This window comes from Barbus barbus, assembly GCF_936440315.1.
Source record: "Barbus barbus genome assembly, chromosome: 3".
Lineage (NCBI taxonomy): Eukaryota > Metazoa > Chordata > Actinopteri > Cypriniformes > Cyprinidae > Barbus > Barbus barbus.
The window spans coordinates 38522592-38540427 of NC_136731.1; the positions used below are offsets into that span (position 1 = coordinate 38522592).

Sequence of the window (17836 nt, forward strand, 5' to 3'; positions counted from 1 at the left end):
ATCTCAAGGATGATCCGAAGAAATGGACAGCACCTGAGTTAAATATATGAGTGTCACAGTAAAGGGTCTGAATACTTAGGACCATGTGATATTTCAGTTTTTCTTTTTTAATAAATCTCCAAAAATGTCAACAATTCTGTGTTTTTCTGTCAATATGGGGTGCTGTGTGTACATTAATGAGGAAAAAAAATGAACTTAAATGATTTTAGCAAATGGCTGCAATATAACAAAGAGTGAAAAATTTAAGGGGGTCTGAATACTTTCCGTACCCACTGTATATATATATAAATAGTACAATAAATTGCATAACAGTTCTTAATGCAATTTCTTAATATCTTAATATGTATTTCCTTTATTTTACCAGGGTAGTCCCATTGAGATATAAAATCTCTTCTTCCAGGGAGTCCTGGCAAAAATGGCAGCACAAAAAGTTTCACACAAAACAATTTTACATATACATAAAACTCACCTTATTAAAACCCTAATATTTACATATTATTGCATATATTTATTTAGCAGAAGCTAGCGACTTACAAAGGAGGACAAAAAGCAATCAAACCAACAAAAGAGCAATAATATAGACGTGCTGTGACAAGTCCTTGTAAGTCTAACGCAATACATGCAGCAAGGTTTTTTTTTTAAATGATAAATAAAAAGAAAACAAGTAGATAGAATAGAAAAAGAATAAACAATGCCACTATTAATTTTTTTAATAAATAAAAATAATCCTTTCCTGATCCTTTCCACTCTCTTTCTCTCTCTCCCACTTCACTTCCAGTCTGAACACTTTCCTATCATAATAAAGGCAAAAACATGAAAAAAAAGTTTGATTATTATATAAATATTATATTAAAAATAGTGCTGTCAAACGATTAATCGTGCTTACTCGCATCCAAAATAAAAAAAATATTTACATATGTTTGTGTACTGTGCACATTTATTATGTATATATAAATACACACACATGCAGCAAATATTTAAAAAAATACTTACATGTATATATTTATATTCATATAATTGATATTATATATATTTAAAATATAAACGTAACATATTTTTCTTAAACATATACATGCATGTGTGTGTATTTATATATACATAATAAATACACAGTACACAAACATATATTATGTAAACAAAAACTTTTATTTTGGATGCGATTAATCGCGATCAATCATTTGACAGCACTAATCTTAAACAATATTTAATAATATCTTCACCAATTAAGCTTTTTTCCATAACTGATGTTGTCTTGCATTATTTTCATTTTGCAATTTTTATTGTATTTTATTGTTTTGCACAACAACGCTGCAATTGCTTTGGCAATACATTGTACAAATATTTGCTAAGCCAATAAACCACCATAAAACTAAAAACTGAAGCCATGTATCAGAAATATTATGACTATGATATTACTAGTCTAAAAGGTCAAGACCTCTGAGGTGGGACAGGCATTTGATGTTTTTAAAACTAGCTATAGTTCATGCTACGTTAATGACATATGATTTTTATTTATAGTTTTGTATGTAACATTTAATAGTTAAATACATTTAGAATAAAAAAAAGTTGAACTAAAACATTTTTTAAATATTTATTTTGATAAAAAAGTAGGATTTGTGAAAAATGTAACGTTACGCCATTATGTACTATATATTGATGACATAAAAGTGTCATCCCTTTCTTTTAAAAGAATCACTTTTCAATTTCTAACACTATAGCAGCTGTGTGTAATATCAGCTGCAGAAAAGCACCAGGTAACCTCACATACACATGATATCCCAATAAAGCAAGTTAGACAGCAGTTAGTTAAATGCAGTATAATTAGGTGCATGTTCATTATACAGAGATTATTTAGGATAAGAGCACAGCGACACCAACACATAGTGGCGTTAAACAAGCATCAACACAAACAGAACTGGAAACATAGGTTACAGGTCTTATGCAACATAATCAACATTATTACATCTGTTTAACGTCTTTAGTTAAAAAAAAAAAGATCAAGATCAATGAGAAAAATATCAAAGGAGGCATTGAACAATAGATGCTTTTTTAGTTCTCACATACTACGTACATTACAAATATAAATATTTTGTCCTCGCGACCATGTTTAAACCCTTTTATGATCCTTTGCAGGGATTAATGAGAGGAAATGGCACCATATTTCATCACCTCAAATGTTCAAGTTCGGTGGAGGTGTCATTAATGTCAAGATCATTTATGATGGACTGATCTCTTACAACAGAGTAAATTAATTTATAAAACGTATCTCGTCCAGACTTCAAGATCATGTAGCTATGAGCCATTATTATATAAGGAAACGTTGGGAGGCATAATGTGTCAATTCCTCTTAGTGTTCTACATTCCTCAATACTGGATTTTTTTTTTTTATAATGAACTGGGACAGCACTTAATAACAGCCTACATTTAAAACCAGTGATCTCTCCAATGGGACTCTGCGAGGAAATGTAATGACACCCAAACCAGTCGTCCATTAGATCTTCCTAGGCTCTTCTTCTAAAAGCTTTCAGTCTGTATCCATCAGACCAGATCAAAGCGTACGGGGGAAAAGCAATCCAGGGAGACTTGCCGCTCTGCCTGCACATAAAAGGGAGTGTGAAGCAGGGGGATGTTTCTTGAGTTCATTCAAAAGTCACATTTATTTTGAGGAGAGACGTTCAGTTCTTGCTCAATCCCAGCAAGATTTGAGGTGGATGAAAGAGGTGGGGTAACGGGTAGGTTTACACGGTAATCTCTGTGTTAGTATTTCCATGGCAGCCTGGAGAGAGAAAACATTGTTTGGTTTGACTGGTGACAAAATGCATCTAGTAATTATCAATAGGACTGAGTAATATTAATAATATAGCTGTGAAAAATAAATAATCACATACATATATATGCAATAATATATAAATACTGTATATTATTTAAATCATAGGCATTGTTATCAAGTAGATTTACAATAGTGAACGCAAAAAGTAAAATACTGTTAAGAAATCAAGGACATGTTTTATATATATATATATTTAATAATTATCATTTAAATGCACCAGTAAAATAAAATTGACCTCATACCACATTTTATAACATTTTAAGGTACTCTACCATTTAAAAGCTTGGGGTCAGAAATGAATACTTTTATTCAGCAAGGATGCATTAGGTTTATCAAAAGTGAAAGTAAAGATATTTCTAATGTTACAAATTATTTCTAATGCAAATAAGTGCTGTTCTTTAGAACCTTCTAATCACCAAAGAATCCTGAAAAAATAATGCATTACGGATGCCACAAAAATATTAAGCAGAACTGCTTTTAACATTGATAATAATAATAACCATAACAAAAATAAATCAAATTCTAAAGCATATCAAAATAAAATATATTATTGTTAATTGTATTAATATTTCACAATTACGATATTTGAATCAAATAAATGCATCCTTGGTGAACATAAGAGAGTTCTTCTAAAAACAGTCACAGTCACTTTCATTTTTTGAATGGTAGTGTATGTAAAATGCCACACGGGGATTTCCAAAGTTACATTTCTGAATGACAATACAAATGAACCATTGAACTGATTAATTTAATTAAAATGGCTTTAAAATCTCTATGAAGTTCAATTCTGTGGAAGCAAAATTGTTTCTGATATACCGTCCCGCTTCTTTGCTCACCTGTCCAGGTTGGGCCCATCCTCTTAGATTTCTCTCCCCTCCCACCCATTACCCCCGCTTCTTCCATCCCGCCCTCCCTCCCTCCTCGTGGTGTGCTGTTGGCTAGCTGTGGCTCTGAGGAGCAATGCTGGAGCAGTCAGTCACCAGCAGCCCAACTGTGACTGGAGGGCTGGAGACAGGAGTGGCCACGCCCACTGTCGCCACTGAACTGCTGCTGCTGCTGATGGGGCAAGGGACATTGGGGTCCGTCTGGTTGGCGTGTGTGGCCATGTGACCCTGCAGCTGTGTGGGTGTCTTGCAGTGTACCCCGCACAGCTGGCATAACAGCACCCCGCCTGGGCCTGAGCCACGGCCGACCCCACTGTCCTTCCACTCTTGCCCATGGTGCTTCTGAGCATGGACACGCAGGTACGTCAGTGTGGTGAAACCTAGGATGAAAAAAAATAAGATTTTTATGAAAAGCCTTATACAGGGAACTTTCTAACTTGATAAATGATTAAAATCCTAAATTTAAAACTTCACAATAGCTCCCAAAATATGCAGTTCAACTGTTTTTTTTTAAATCACATGATTATAGAATTAAAAATGTGTGATTCAGCTCATTAGAATAATTTGTTTGTAAATGGAATTATGCTAAAAGAGTAAGACGTCAAATGATTCATAGAAATGTTGCCATTATTCAGTGGTGCTGCTCGGTCTACAGAGACATAGTAAAAGATATGTATGAAATAATTAATTAACAAGGTAAGACAATAAATAGTCGACATGTCTTTTTGAGATGTCACTGGGTGCATGCAAAAACATATAGCACAACGAGAATAATCCAATTCTCATTTGTATGTAGTCTTTTTTTTTGGTGATTCATTTGAAAAGACTCACTAAAATTATTGGTTTGAATTAAAAGAATTCTAACAAATTATTTGCCATATTTGTCAGAGCAGTTGTTGAATTTTGATCTGACTTCTGCTGTTCAAAATGTGTGGTTAGTAAGATGTTTTTCTTTCTTTCTTTCACTTGGAAACAATAAATTGATCAAAATGTATTCGTTTCCACAAAAATATCAAAGAAACACACACACACACACACACACACACACACACACAAATATATATAATATAGTAATAAAAAGCACAACTGTTTGCAGTATTGCTTTCAATAATAAATGTTTCTTAAGTGGCAAATCATCATATGAGAATGATTTCTGAAGGATCATGTGACACTGAAGACTGGAGTAATGATGCTGAAAATTCAGCTTTGCATCACAGGAATAAACTACATTTTAACATATACTTAAATAGAAAACAGCTATTTTAAATTGTTATAATATTTCAAAATATTAGCATTTTTTACTAAACTGATCAAATAAATACAGCCTTGGTAAATAGATTAAAAAAAGGGTAATAGATGATCAAAAGAATAGCTATGCTTTTCAAACCACAATTTAAACAATCAATGATACTCACTGCGGTTGCAGAGGTGACAGACGTGATGCTGTGATTGGTTATGGACCCTCATGTGATCTGTGATGTAAGCAGGGGAGAGAAGTTTGCCACAGATGTGGCAGGGAACCTTGTCCTCATGTCTGATCATATGAGCTCGTAAGCGGTCTTTAGTAGCGAATGCGGATTCGCATGTCTGCACAAACAAACAACACGTTTCATCAAACATCCTCTTTGGTTTTCCAGCTCTATCCCGATCTGCCTTCATCACGCACATCATGACTCATCCTCGTCTCATACACTGTCAGACACATATGGCTGCAGCCCACATACACGTACGTACATCACCACACAGATATGATCTCAAAAGCTCATGCAAGAACACGTAATTCACTGTAATAAAGATTTAATAAAGAGCCAAAACACACAACGCAGAAGGATTTAAAAGAATATTCAGGACTGTATTCTAGGTATTAATGATTTTAGTATTATGCAGCTGATTATCATAGATAATAATATGTGACCCTGGACCACAAAACCAGTCTTGAGTCGCTGGGGTATATTTGTAGCAATAGCCAAAAGTACATTGTATGGGTCAAAATGATATATTTTTCTTTTATGCCAAAAATCATTAGGATATTAAGTAAAGATCATGTTCCATGAAGATATTTAGTACATTTCTTACCATAAATATAGCAAAACATAATTTTTGATTAGTAATATGCATTGCTAAGAACTTCATTTGGACAATTTTAAAGGTGATTTTCTCAATATTTAGATTTTTGCACCCTCAGATTCCAGATTTTCAAATAGTTGTATCTCGGCCAAATATTGTCTGATCCTAACAAACTTATTTATTCAGCTTTCAGATGACGTATAAATCTCAATTTTGAAAAATTGCCAATTAAGACTGGTTTTGTGGTCCAGGGTCACATATTATTCACACATGGGTCCGTAAAGACAAAGGAAAACACAAAGACTACCGTCCTGTGATGGCAAAGCTGAATTTTCAGCATCATTTCTCAGTGTCACATGATCTTTCAGAAATCATTCTAATATGCTGATTTGATGCTCAAAAACATTTATTATTATTCAATGATGAATAGAAAGTTAATGTAGTCATGCTGAGTTTAAAAATTCAAATTAATTGCTTCTTAAAAAAAATCTTACCCCAGTTGTTTAAACAGTAGTATGTATACTATAGTAAAAGCATTAATATTAAAAAAGACTGCAGTTTTCCAAGAAAGACTGCAAATTTTAATCATGTAAATTTTCTAAAGTATAATTTCTAGCAGATGGCCATAAAAGCTAATAAAAAAATGGACTGAGAACAAAAAAATACTACAAGTTGAAATTTTTGTGGACTTTAAAGCATTTACATGCATGGATTTTTCAGCAAAAATGTTGAATATTGAGCTTTGAGCAAAGTCTAAATGTAATGAATGCTTTGCCTTGGTTTTTACATTCTAAGGGACAAGGTCAAATTATTTCCAATGACACGTCAAATCACACAGAGCATGCAGGAAAAACTAACATTTATGATAAATGAGAAAGAAAACCGGGGGGAGGATACAGAGAGACTAGAAGAGTATGATTACCGGACATTTGAAGGGTCTCTCTGTGGAGTGCACCTGTCGCACATGACTGTTAAGATGGTCAGGCCTGGAGAAGACAGAGAGAGGGCTCAAACAACAGACACAATACATACAAAAACACAACAATTAGCAGGGGCCCTTGTGCATTTCTTTTGCATTCCATGTGAACGAGAGAAGAGTCAACACAGATCTGCCTTTGTCTGTAGCATCAAGGCTCATTTAAAACGACAGAACACGGTTTGTATTGCTTTCGTTAATTATTTGCTTCTATTCACTTGTGACATTATAAATATCTTTACTGTCACTTTTGATCAACTTAATGCATTCTTGAAGAATGAAGGTATTAATTTCATTCAAAAAAGGTCGTTTATATGAAGTATATAAATATATGCATTACTTCTTCGTTTAAAAATGTGCTGCTAAATTATTTCTCATTACCTCAGGGCCTCATGAGCCCAAAAATATGTTTTACTACTAGCTTGACTGGATTGCATATGGATATAGATGGGTCTAAATATATGACACAGATAAATACAGACAGAAGGTCACTTATTCCTCATCTAACCCATTTTCAGTCTCAAATTAGTAATTAGGGCATCTCTCCATAGCTTTTAGTGAAATGACAACATTCAGTCCTCCACCACTGTCAGAACTACAGTATAATGCTCACTGTGGAAACCTGCTGTGAATTGGCCTGATAAACAGCTTGTTCTTGTTTATACCAAGCATGCATGTGTTTATAGAAAGAAATCATTAAAAATTAATGTCCTCGTAATCTCAGTGCACTCATGGATAAAGCGTGTTTTTGTGACTAGTTTATTTTTTTGGTGTGTACAGGTGTGCAGAGGTTCATCTCTTACCGCGAGAAGCCCTTGGCGCAGTGCGGACACACATACGGTTTCTCCACTCCTCCCTGGTGTGACCGAACATGATAACTCATCCGATCCTTTCTCTTAAACCGCTGCTGGCAGATCGGACAGGAGTAGGGCTTCTCATCCGAATGGGACAACCGGTGCCGGTTAAGATGGTACACGTCCCTGAACGCTTTCCCGCATGCCTCACAAGCATGGTTCTTCCTGACCGGATTGGGGTTAGGATTGGGAGTGGGATTGATGGGTAATGGGTTGGTTATAGGGATAGATATTTGGATCGGGGTGGGATTATTTAGGTTATCGTTGATGTTGGTATTTGGTGCAGCCTGAAAAACAATAAAACAGAATTTGAGATTTTATGACCTTGAGTTTTTTCGTCGTTAGTGCCATATACACAGCAAATCTTTCTGTGTCTTCTGGGTAAAACATGTTCATTGTTTGCTGACCTACTAACCAACTGACTGTACGTGTTCAACAAATGAGGTGAGAGCAGGTATGAGACCACGTTACACAACTGTTGTTAGCCTGATTTTCGCAGAGTCTTGGGAATTGGATGGTGTGAAACCGACTCCAACTACTTCAGGTCATTATGGGACAGCAGGCATATGGAGAAATAATCATGAAATTATGGTAAATGACACTTTCCATAAATAGTAGTTTTTCAATCTGGCGTCCCATTACTGTTTTAAAATCACACATATGTTTTTGTGTTGCGAGAACTATGAGATTTGTTTGACAAACCTAATCGGCTATTTAACCCTAAAGGCTGGAATACACTTCAATAGTTTTTAAGATCTGAAGAGAATTCCAAATCTTTACAAACACAACAAACTCACAGAGAAACATGCACCACGTTGCTAGGAGATAACATTATAAATTGAAACAATGTGTTGTAAAATGGGTCAAAATATCAAACATGTTTAATATTCTCCAACTGGATGGAATCAAAGTCTGAAGATAAAAGACTGGAGTGTGTGTCCATTATATACAACATGATTTTTTGTGAAATGAGTCAACTCCTACTGCCCAAATTCTGCAGACTGGCTCTGACTTACGTCAGCTAGTGCTAGACTGGAAATCAGGGAAAAAATCTGGGCACAAGTCATGTTGTGTATTACAGCCTTTAGCTACTGTATGAAAAATTAACACACAATGTTTTAATGAATATCTATAATCACAAATTATTTGTTCCAAACCAGATAGCCAGCTTTATTTAAATCTGCAACCTTTTTACTCAATCTGCCAGTGTTTTTATTATTATTATTTTATGATTAATATAAAAAATAAAATAATCTATACATGTATTCCTATTATATATATATATATATATACACATACACACAAATATTTTAAAAGAAATATTACATTTAATTAATTGTTTATTACTAAAAATAAAGGCATGATAACAAATTGAGGTTTTAAACTGTAATTAGATTTTTTAAAAACTTTTTCTGATGGTTAAGCACCGACTTTCAACTGAACATTTGTTGTGTATATGTATACATTTTTTAATGTTTTTTTTAAAGAAGTCTCTTATGCTCATCAAAGATGCACTTCTTTGATCAAAAATACAGAAAAAGACAGTAATATTCTGAAATATTATTGGAATTTAAAATAATGGTTTATTATTTTTGGTTTAATATTTTAGTATACTTTAAAGCATAATTTATTCCTGTGATGCAAAGCTGAATTTTCAGCATCATTATTCCAGTCTTCAGTGTCACATGATCCTTCAGAAATCATTCAAATATGATGATTTATTATCAATATTGGAAACAGTTTTTCTTTTTAACTTTTTATTTATTAAAGAATCCTGAAAAAAAGTATAACAGGTTCCAAAAAAAAAATACTGAGCAGCAAAAACTGTTTCCAACATTGATAATAAATCAGAATGATTTCTGAAGGATCATGTGACACTGAAGACTGGAGTAATGCATGATGAAAATTCAGCTTTGCCATCACAGGAATAAATGATATTTTACAGTGTATTAAAATATTTTTTTTTAAATCATTTTAAATTGCAATAATATTTCATATTACTGTTTTTTTTCGGTATTTTTATTTTGTTGAATTTAAAGCCCTATTTTGAACCCTATTTATGAAAAGTGCCTCAAAGTGAGTTCAAAATGACGTAAAGAGAGTAAATATGAGATATGATCATGAGTAGAAAAGTCAAAGCAAGAACAAGTGAAGTGAAGCAAAGGTATGCAAAGCATTAACCAAAGACACAAGCCATCCCGACCTGAACCATTGTCCCTGTAACCACCACTGCGGTAGGGAGGGTCTGGTTCACTGTCATGGCGACCGTTGCCGGGGCGATAGAGACAGACACCGTCTCTAACTGCTGATTGCTGATTGGGGAAGGCTGGGCCATGGGGTTGACCGCCATGGGTATGGAGGCAGGTATAGACAGCTGGAGGAGAGAAAGAGGGATGGTCTGCCTCTCCACTTGTGCTCCGGCCTGGCTTCCATCTATTTTCTCTCTAGCGGCTCTGTCCTTCATCTTCACTCCAGTGTGGACAGACTGATGACGCCGCAGGTTGTAACTGTTTTTAAACTGCTTGTTACATATGGAGCAGATGTGTGCAGGTCGGGCAGGTCGAGTGACTGGCTTCACTGGGAAAGAGAAAAAGAGAGAGATGGTATTCATACACAGGTGTAGTTTATTTGTCGCAAACAAACACCTCCTAGACTCAAGAAACAATGTATTACAAAAGTTTCTACTTAAAAGCTTGAAATGAGATGTGAAATCACATGGGCAATTTCATTTAAGTGAGATCCCACTTACTGATAAAAACAGGAAACTTTTTAGCACTAATGCATCACAATAATGTGCCAAAAATGCACATTAGTTATGAAAACCAACGCTTTATATGTGTCTTTTAATCTTTCTCTTACTATTAGAGAACTCTGCATGTTTTATTGCTATTATTCCTCAGGCCTACATGAAATGCATAAAAAATCGCCCAATTCGCATTGGCCCCGGAAATGTTTTTACCCTAGGGATTTGAAAAATATTCTTGAGCATAGACTCCAACATGAATCACATCATAAAAACCTTTCAGTACAAAGGTTTTGAAAAGTTGGATGATGAAAAAAAGACGATGATATTAGACTGCATATGTCTGTGATGAGCTACTCAATGAACTACACATCCCATGCAGCACATCATTATAAATAGATAGGAGCAAGCAAATGTATAAATATATAGCAGCTTAAAAGGGCAGTAGTTTATTATTACAGTATTTATATTAGATTTTTTTAATATATTGAATAATATAATATTAATAAGTAATATATACATGTATATATAGTTATAGTTTTATATATATATATATAATTTTATTTTATTATATATTTTTATGTTTATGTCAGTTTTAATTGAGTATTTTTATCATTTTCTAATTTAAGTTTTTATATTTTATTTTTATATTTTTATCTATTATTAATCATTTACTTTATTGCTTTAATTTACTTCATTTTACAATAACGCTTTATTGTAATGATCTTTTTTTATTAGTTTTAGTTAACAATAACAACGCTGGTTCATTAACCCAGTTTCTGGTTCAGAAACAGCAACTTCTCTGAATGGTGAATCCTTCAGATATTGTGGGTAGTGTTGTAATTACATTTAGACTTCCGAACCCCCACTGACTCTCTATATTCCAACACTGCGATCCCCTTCATGTGTTGATCTTGTAAATTTGATCATGCTTTGAGGAGAAAATACATGCAATGATCTTCCAACTTTATGCAAAAAACTGGCTATTTAACATCTTCACTCATTTACATCCCTCTCCAGCCACTAATGCAAAGAGCCTAACCTCTGTTCTCTCTCCAGTCCCCAGTGAACTCCCTTCCCACCCTCCTGTTTTGCCCCTCCCTCACCCGGTACGGGCTCCTCGCTCAGCGCCGCGGTGTCCACCGTGGATGGGGGCGGGGCTATGTGCTCAGGGGGCGGGTCCTGAGAGGCATCCGTGAGCTCCGGGAGAAGATCTGATTGGAGGGTCGCATCAGTTTGGGACTGTGAAGGCGGAGTCTGTCGAGAGAAGGGGCAAAATCACAGATTTAAACCTTCTTTAGCCTTGTGAATGAAAGTACACCGGTGGCATTATGGACAAATGCTCGCGATTCTGACATGAATTTAAACTAAATGACAAAAAAGCTATCAGCACAAGCATGATCTTACCTGAAAGAGGAAATTGCTCCAAGCTGCATCCATCACGACGTGTTGAACAGTACAGACGCCGCTTGAAATAAACTAGATTTTTTTTTTCTCTCCAAATGGACAACGTATCTTTCCACTATTTTATCAAATCTACATAATAAAATGTGAAGCTACCAAATATAAAAAGACAGGGAAATTTAAAAGGTGAAAGAATGCATATTACACGGACACTGATAAATATATATTTTACCTTATTTCTAAATAGTCCAAAATGACAGCTGTCAGACACAGTATGTTATTAACGCCGCATTGTCACATAACAGCGGCCTATCATGCTTAAAAATATAATATATATATATATATATATATATATATATATATATAAATTTTGCATGTAATGCTTTCTTAGTAATTAGACCGCTGTGCAATAATTCATGCAAAAAATAACAGAATTCAAATGGCAGTTTAATGTTTCATTTGCTCGCATGGCGTGGTTAAAAATAATGCCTTCAATTTTATTATAAGATTCCCCATCCAGGCCCCGAGCGGCATCTGCGCGAGCCTCGGCGTTGCGTTAAATCTCATCCGCGTCTGGCGAGCGCTTCACCGGTCTTCGTCCATGGCTCCGCCTCGGCATTTCAATCGAAAGGATGACATTTTTTCCTTTTTTTCCCTGCAATACTCTCACCCTCCCACCCTCGCTCTTTCTTCCTTTTCTTTTTTTATCCCGTCTTCTCTGCCCCGCTATCTCTCCCCCACCGCCGTGTCCCCCTTGTTTTAAAGGGATAGTATATTTTGAGTGAACACCCCCTCTGTGTCTTCGTCCCCTCCTCCACGCGATGTTCTCGAGCGCGGTGTCCTCTCGCGCCCCTCCGGCGCTCGAGTTCGGCCGACCCAAATTACAGCATAAACATCGAGATCAGTTAAAAGAAACCATCCGCGCGTTCTTCTCCAAAAACTAGCCCCACAACGCAAAGATTCTCGGCAGTAGACAACTGGATGTTCGTATGGGGGAAAAATGTCGCAGGTCCTTAAAGGTAAAGACGCACGCAGACGCAGCCGCGGTAAATAATAAGCGGCTCCAGATCACTGCCGATAATAATTGTACGCGCCCAATGGGATTAAACACATATATCAGATTCACGCCCAACTAACAGATCTGGGTTCCAAGTGCGTTGCTATTCGAGTCTCACAAAACGTTCTAAGAACAGAACACTCGTGCTTTTTGAAAGGAAATGGAACGTTTGTTTTAGGCTGTGCGTGGTGCTTCAGAGAACGTTGCTTTAACGTTCACTTAACTTCTCTACAACATTACACCAGCGGCACAAAGCCGTCTTATTCTCATCCACTACAGAATTAGCCAGAAAATAAAACCAAAACACCATCACACATAAAATGCAGGAATAAATTAATTAAAGGTTCTTGAAATAATATCAACAGCTGCATCTTGGTGTCAGGATATCTTTATTGTCAAACCATCAGTTACAATACAAAAGGACATTTCTCCACAATCATAGAACTCTCATATATTTCTGATCATTTATAACAACAGCTGTAAAACTTTAGACAGCAAACAGCATGTCTACCCCTTTACCACAAACCAATAATACATTCAGAAGGCTTTGGATGAAAATGATGCCAGAGCCACCGGTTTAATATAATGGCTTCACACTCTTATATTAACTAATATTCAATGTTCTTTGATATACCTGCAACAAAAACAGCAATCTAATAAAACAGTAATAGACAGGCTCATACAAAGTTCAAACAGAATTCAATATCAAAACTAATAATACAACAACAGCCAAATACATAATACTCGAGTGGCTTTCAGCTGAAGCGTGGAATGTGCCTGTCTATGTGTCTGTGGAAATGTTGGTTTTAAATAGCAGAGCTATTATATAAATCCCCTTAAAATGATACATGATTATTCCATTAACAAATAAATTAATAAAAAATGATTATGATGACACCCCAAAGATGACAATAGTGCAACTAGTTCCATCAACAGAAATAAAAACATCTACAGGAATATGGATAAAACTCGTAAGGAATTTGCCCTGGCATTATAGCATTGATAATCTATATTCAAATAAATATAAATGCTCAGTGAGTCCATTATTGATTTCCATGATCTCATCCTCATCTATACTGGCCAGCGTTCTTGTTTCAGCTGATCTCTTTCGCACGGCCTTGGTCTCATTTTAATTGTTTTCGGCATACTCTCATGTCTCATTGTGCTTTGCTCTGCTCTCTCTCACGGTCAGCCACATCGATAGCAGCCATGTTACAGGAAGCGCTGATGAGGTGGAGGAGACTAATGCCGGACTTCAGCACACAGACCACACCGCAAACTCCCAGCAGCCACTGCAGCCACACTGCACAGAAACAAAAAATGCAACCGATATTTAAATATCATTTGAATTATAGCATTGCTATTGTGCATCCTTATGAATTAAGTACTACTTGAATAAAAGTGCAGCAGCACTTACTAGTCGCCGAGGTTATATAACACAAAGTATAGTGTTATAAATCTAAAAAAAACATCACAGACTGTAAAAATAGTCCATTATAAAGACAGCGAGAAGCAGCCTGCTGATACTCACCCTGGGGCTCCTCAATGTAGTGCATTATATACAGCAGACAGAAGAACAGCTCGTTCCCCATACACATGAAAAACAACACCGGCTGTGAAAAAACACTGAAGTCAGAACAGCCTGTACATGTAAACGTGTTCACTAGACATGCATGCTTTAAAAACATCTAAATAAGCTTCTGCTGACTGTGTGAATGAATCTGCATGAGTGAGTGTGTTACCCTGGATGTGTAGTACAGCCGTAAGATGGGGTTGCCAGAGAGGTCAATGGTCTTGTGACTGGTGGATCCCTTCATCATGGAACTGAAAGAAACGGGAAGGAACAACTCATATTATTAACAATGATTTATGTAGAACATACATGTAACAGATACTTAAATGCACTAAAATTTGATCCTAGAGGCCTGTGGAGATCCATGAAAGTACTCCAGGGGGTCCATGGAGAAGATATTATATATATTTTTTTTTTTTAACATTAACTAATATTCTGACATGCATCATGTAATAGTGGTAGTTACTGATTTTAATAAAGCGTTACAAAGAAAATCTAGCTAGCTGAGAGATTGTGCATTCAAACATAGCCCAAAAGTGTTTTTTAAAAGTCATGATAAAATGGAAATAGCGTCAAATCATTTCTTCCTTATTGTGAAGTTGATTAACGAAAAAAGAAAAACATCTAGGGCAGGGACTTGGTTCTATCAATCGGCTGTTAATTTGATGAAGACAGATCTGAATATGAGCATGCAGACGATTGTAATAAAACTGTAGGTGTTTATCAGTAGATGTATATTAGAAATGGGGGAGCTTTTAATGGAGCATTTTCACTGGAATGAAAGGCAGACTGCAATTAGCAATTAGACAAGTGAAGCGTGCGTCTGAGAGCTATGTGTGGGGGTGGCAGTGGTGTCCCATGTTGCACCGTCTAGGCAAAATGACTATGCAGCCTATGCCAGGATCTGCCTCTGATGGATGATGCTTACCAATTTGGGATGAGATAATCTGTAAACATGAAGAGAGATTTCTAGACACCCAAAGGCAGAAATTTGAAAATGCTTCATTCTTGGGATTAAGACTCATTCCTGTGGCACGCTATTGGATAAAAGATGTTTTGGACACACCTGTGCAGGTGCAGCCAGTGGCTGGCCACGTCCAGACACATGCTGAGCTGAAACAAGAAAGTGTAGGACGGGTACAGCAGTGCCAGGTTCACCAGTAAACACATGGTCGCACAGCGGTCTGTCAACATGTCCAGCATGGCACCAAACTTTGTACCTAAGAAAGAGGCAGGAATGGGCGTAGACAGAAAGAAAAGCACCGAAAGAGGAATAACGTACAACACAGAGCTGAAGATCACTACCTTGATTAAGAGCGCGGGCTGCATGCCCATCGAAGGCATCCAACAGGGCGCTCAGTAGGTAACAAAACACTGCCGGGACTGGGCAACAGGGCATCAGGTAGAAGGATACCAGAGCCAGTACAATACGGGCATATCCTATTGAAAGTGTGGAAAAGATTCAAAGGGATTATAGCGGATAAACATAACGTGGACAAAAATATATTTATCATGGCAACAAATTAGGAATGTGTTCCCTCATTTTACCATCTAATAGGTAATACAATGTTTTGATTTCATTCATCTGTATATCATACTGATATTATTTAAAAATTTGTAAATTATGTCCATAGTACTGCCTTGTAATATGTAACACATTGTAGGCACTGTATATCCCGCACCTCTGCTTATTGCACTTCTGGTTAGATGCTAACTGCATTTCGTTGCCTTGTACCTTACACATGCAATGACAAAGTTGAATCTAATCTAAAAGTAGGGAATTATTTAGTACGATGTGGCCCCCGATTTACTAAAACTAGGGAATGAATTTAGAAGTCATTGGAGCGAATTCTTAATTTGTAGCCAAGATTTAAATAAAACAAGGGGACTAATTAATAAGCCATGAGAGCAAATTCTTAATTAGTGGCCTCAATATAACTCAAACAAGAAACTAATTAATAAAACAAGGGAACAAATTAATGCAACATGGTCAAGATTTACTAAAAAGAGGGAACAAATTCTTAATTTGTGGCCCCGGTTCAACTAAAACAAGGAAATGAATTATAAAACATGGGAACTAATTGTTAATTAAATTTTGAAATGTGCATGTTGCACTCAAAAGTTGGAGCTGAAGGGGCGGAGTTTAAGCAGAATACGTGATTGTATAAGTCCTGCATGTGTCATCATAGAGAATAACATATGCACAGATAAACTGTTTACAATGAGATCCATAATATGCATTTAGACAATGAATGGGGTAAATTCTAATTCATACCGACTTTACTCCTTTTCATATACTACATTGATAGTATTAGTGGATGAATGCGCTGTACTCACTCTATTATAGATCAGTGGCTGTACTGAATGAGGAGTGGGCTATCACAGTGACAGCTACAGCATCATGTCAACATCCGCCGGAAGTAAAAAAAACCCCGCGGTCAAATTCAATAATCTTGAAAACTGTACGCTTGAATTTTTACATAAACACCGTTGTGATCTTTAAACACCCTTTTTAAATGAAATAGCCATTCTCTGTCAGAGAGCGGCGGTTAAACGCGCGTTAGTTAGTGAACGTTAACTTGCTCGGTTGACACTCACCGATCAAATTCGGGACGAACAGGAAGATGTTTTCTTCGGCCATGCTAACGAGCGTTTCTGTTTGGACGGAGCAGCCTGAAATGGTCTCTTCTAGGTTTCTGTTTCCCTCTTCAAGCCCCTCCGTCTGCCTGGAGGACTGTGGCTGTGCGTGACGCGGGACGTCACGTTCCCTGTGCGCGCGCGCGCACGCCGTCAGAGGAATCCTCCCCTTTAATTGGCACGTGCTCTGTGCGCTGTCACTGAACGCATCACGTGACCCCAGATCAGCTGTGTGTCACTGACAGCACTGTGACAGAGTGGGGGATGATCATCTCTTTTCCATAAATTTGCACTATATTACTTTACCATTTTGACTTTCTATCTATCTATCTATCTATTGCATGCAATGTCCATTAACAGTGGTTTTATCGGTCAAAAATATGCATATTCAAGGGGCAATACAGTCAGTAGGCCATTAGCGCTAAATAAATATGAATACGGGGCATTTATTTTGACTTAATTTAGATTTGATTTACACCAATTAGGATCAAGTGTAAAGTGTTTTATGTTGTCTGTTTAATAACAAAAGGTTATTAATAATGCCAGTGTAATGGTCTAATTTTACAAAATATAATTTATGATTACAGAAAAAATTTAACATTTTACCACTAAAAATATTTGAGGTTCTTACTGTTTTCACATCAAAGGCTCCTGCAACATTCTGGGAAGGTTATATTAGCTAATAAAACCATTACAGAGCATTGCATAAGTTCTTATATTAAGCCAAGTTATTCACTGGTAATCATTTTCTATTAGTTCTATTCTATTAAGTCAGATTAATTACAAAAACCTCCATGCAAAGATGTGGGAA

General features: G+C 36.2%; 2 protein-coding genes across 4 annotated transcripts; both read right to left on the bottom strand.

Moving 5' to 3' along the window:
• Positions 1-1804: 1804 nt before the first annotated feature.
• On the bottom strand, positions 1805-11963 carry LOC306859668 (vascular endothelial zinc finger 1-like). The gene is made up of 8 exons (XM_079400829.1): positions 11762-11963; positions 11461-11611; positions 9815-10188; positions 7561-7898; positions 6704-6767; positions 5130-5301; positions 3667-4094; positions 1805-2776 (listed from the first exon to the last, which is right to left on the bottom strand). Exons 1-7 carry the CDS (start codon positions 11792-11794, stop codon positions 3769-3771), a joined length of 1458 nt encoding a protein of 485 aa, XP_079256955.1. The 5' UTR covers positions 11795-11963; the 3' UTR covers positions 1805-2776; positions 3667-3768.
• Positions 11964-13186: 1223 nt separating this feature from the next.
• On the bottom strand, positions 13187-17190 carry LOC306859673 (CDP-diacylglycerol--inositol 3-phosphatidyltransferase-like). 3 transcript variants are annotated; one of them, XM_079400841.1, is made up of 7 exons: positions 16987-17172; positions 16726-16779; positions 15694-15828; positions 15455-15608; positions 14558-14639; positions 14347-14428; positions 13187-14118 (listed from the first exon to the last, which is right to left on the bottom strand). In XM_079400841.1, the coding sequence occupies exons 3-7, from the start codon at positions 15785-15787 to the stop codon at positions 13973-13975; spliced, it is 558 nt and encodes a 185-aa protein (XP_079256967.1). In that variant the 5' UTR covers positions 15788-15828; positions 16726-16779; positions 16987-17172; the 3' UTR covers positions 13187-13972. The 3 variants fall into 3 exon arrangements, with proteins under 3 accessions (XP_079256967.1, XP_079256966.1, XP_079256965.1); XM_079400840.1 differs by having other exon boundaries at positions 15455-15828; positions 16987-17190; XM_079400839.1 differs by lacking the exon at positions 16726-16779 and having other exon boundaries at positions 16987-17154.
• Between the last annotated feature and the right edge of the window lie 646 nt (positions 17191-17836).

Bases quoted from the DNA above. Each gene is read 5' to 3' on its own strand.
- LOC306859673 (XM_079400839.1), bottom strand. From the start codon at position 17,029: ATGGCCGAAGAAAACATCTTCCTGTTCGTCCCGAATTTGATCG. The intron at 15,609-15,693 runs GTAGTGATCTTC...CCTCTTTCTTAG, and splicing joins AGCCCGCGCTCTTAATCAAG to GTACAAAGTTTGGTGCCATG. The intron at 14,640-15,454 runs GTGTGTCCAAAA...CGTTTCTTTCAG, and splicing joins CACTGGCTGCACCTGCACAG to TTCCATGATGAAGGGATCCA.
- LOC306859668 (XM_079400829.1), bottom strand. From the start codon at position 11,794: ATGGATGCAGCTTGGAGCAATTTCCTCTTTCAG. The intron at 7,899-9,814 runs GTCGGGATGGCT...ATTGTTTTTCAG, and splicing joins TTACAGGGACAATGGTTCAG to GCTGCACCAAATACCAACAT. The intron at 4,095-5,129 runs GTGAGTATCATT...TTTTCATCCTAG, and splicing joins CTGTCACCTCTGCAACCGCA to GTTTCACCACACTGACGTAC.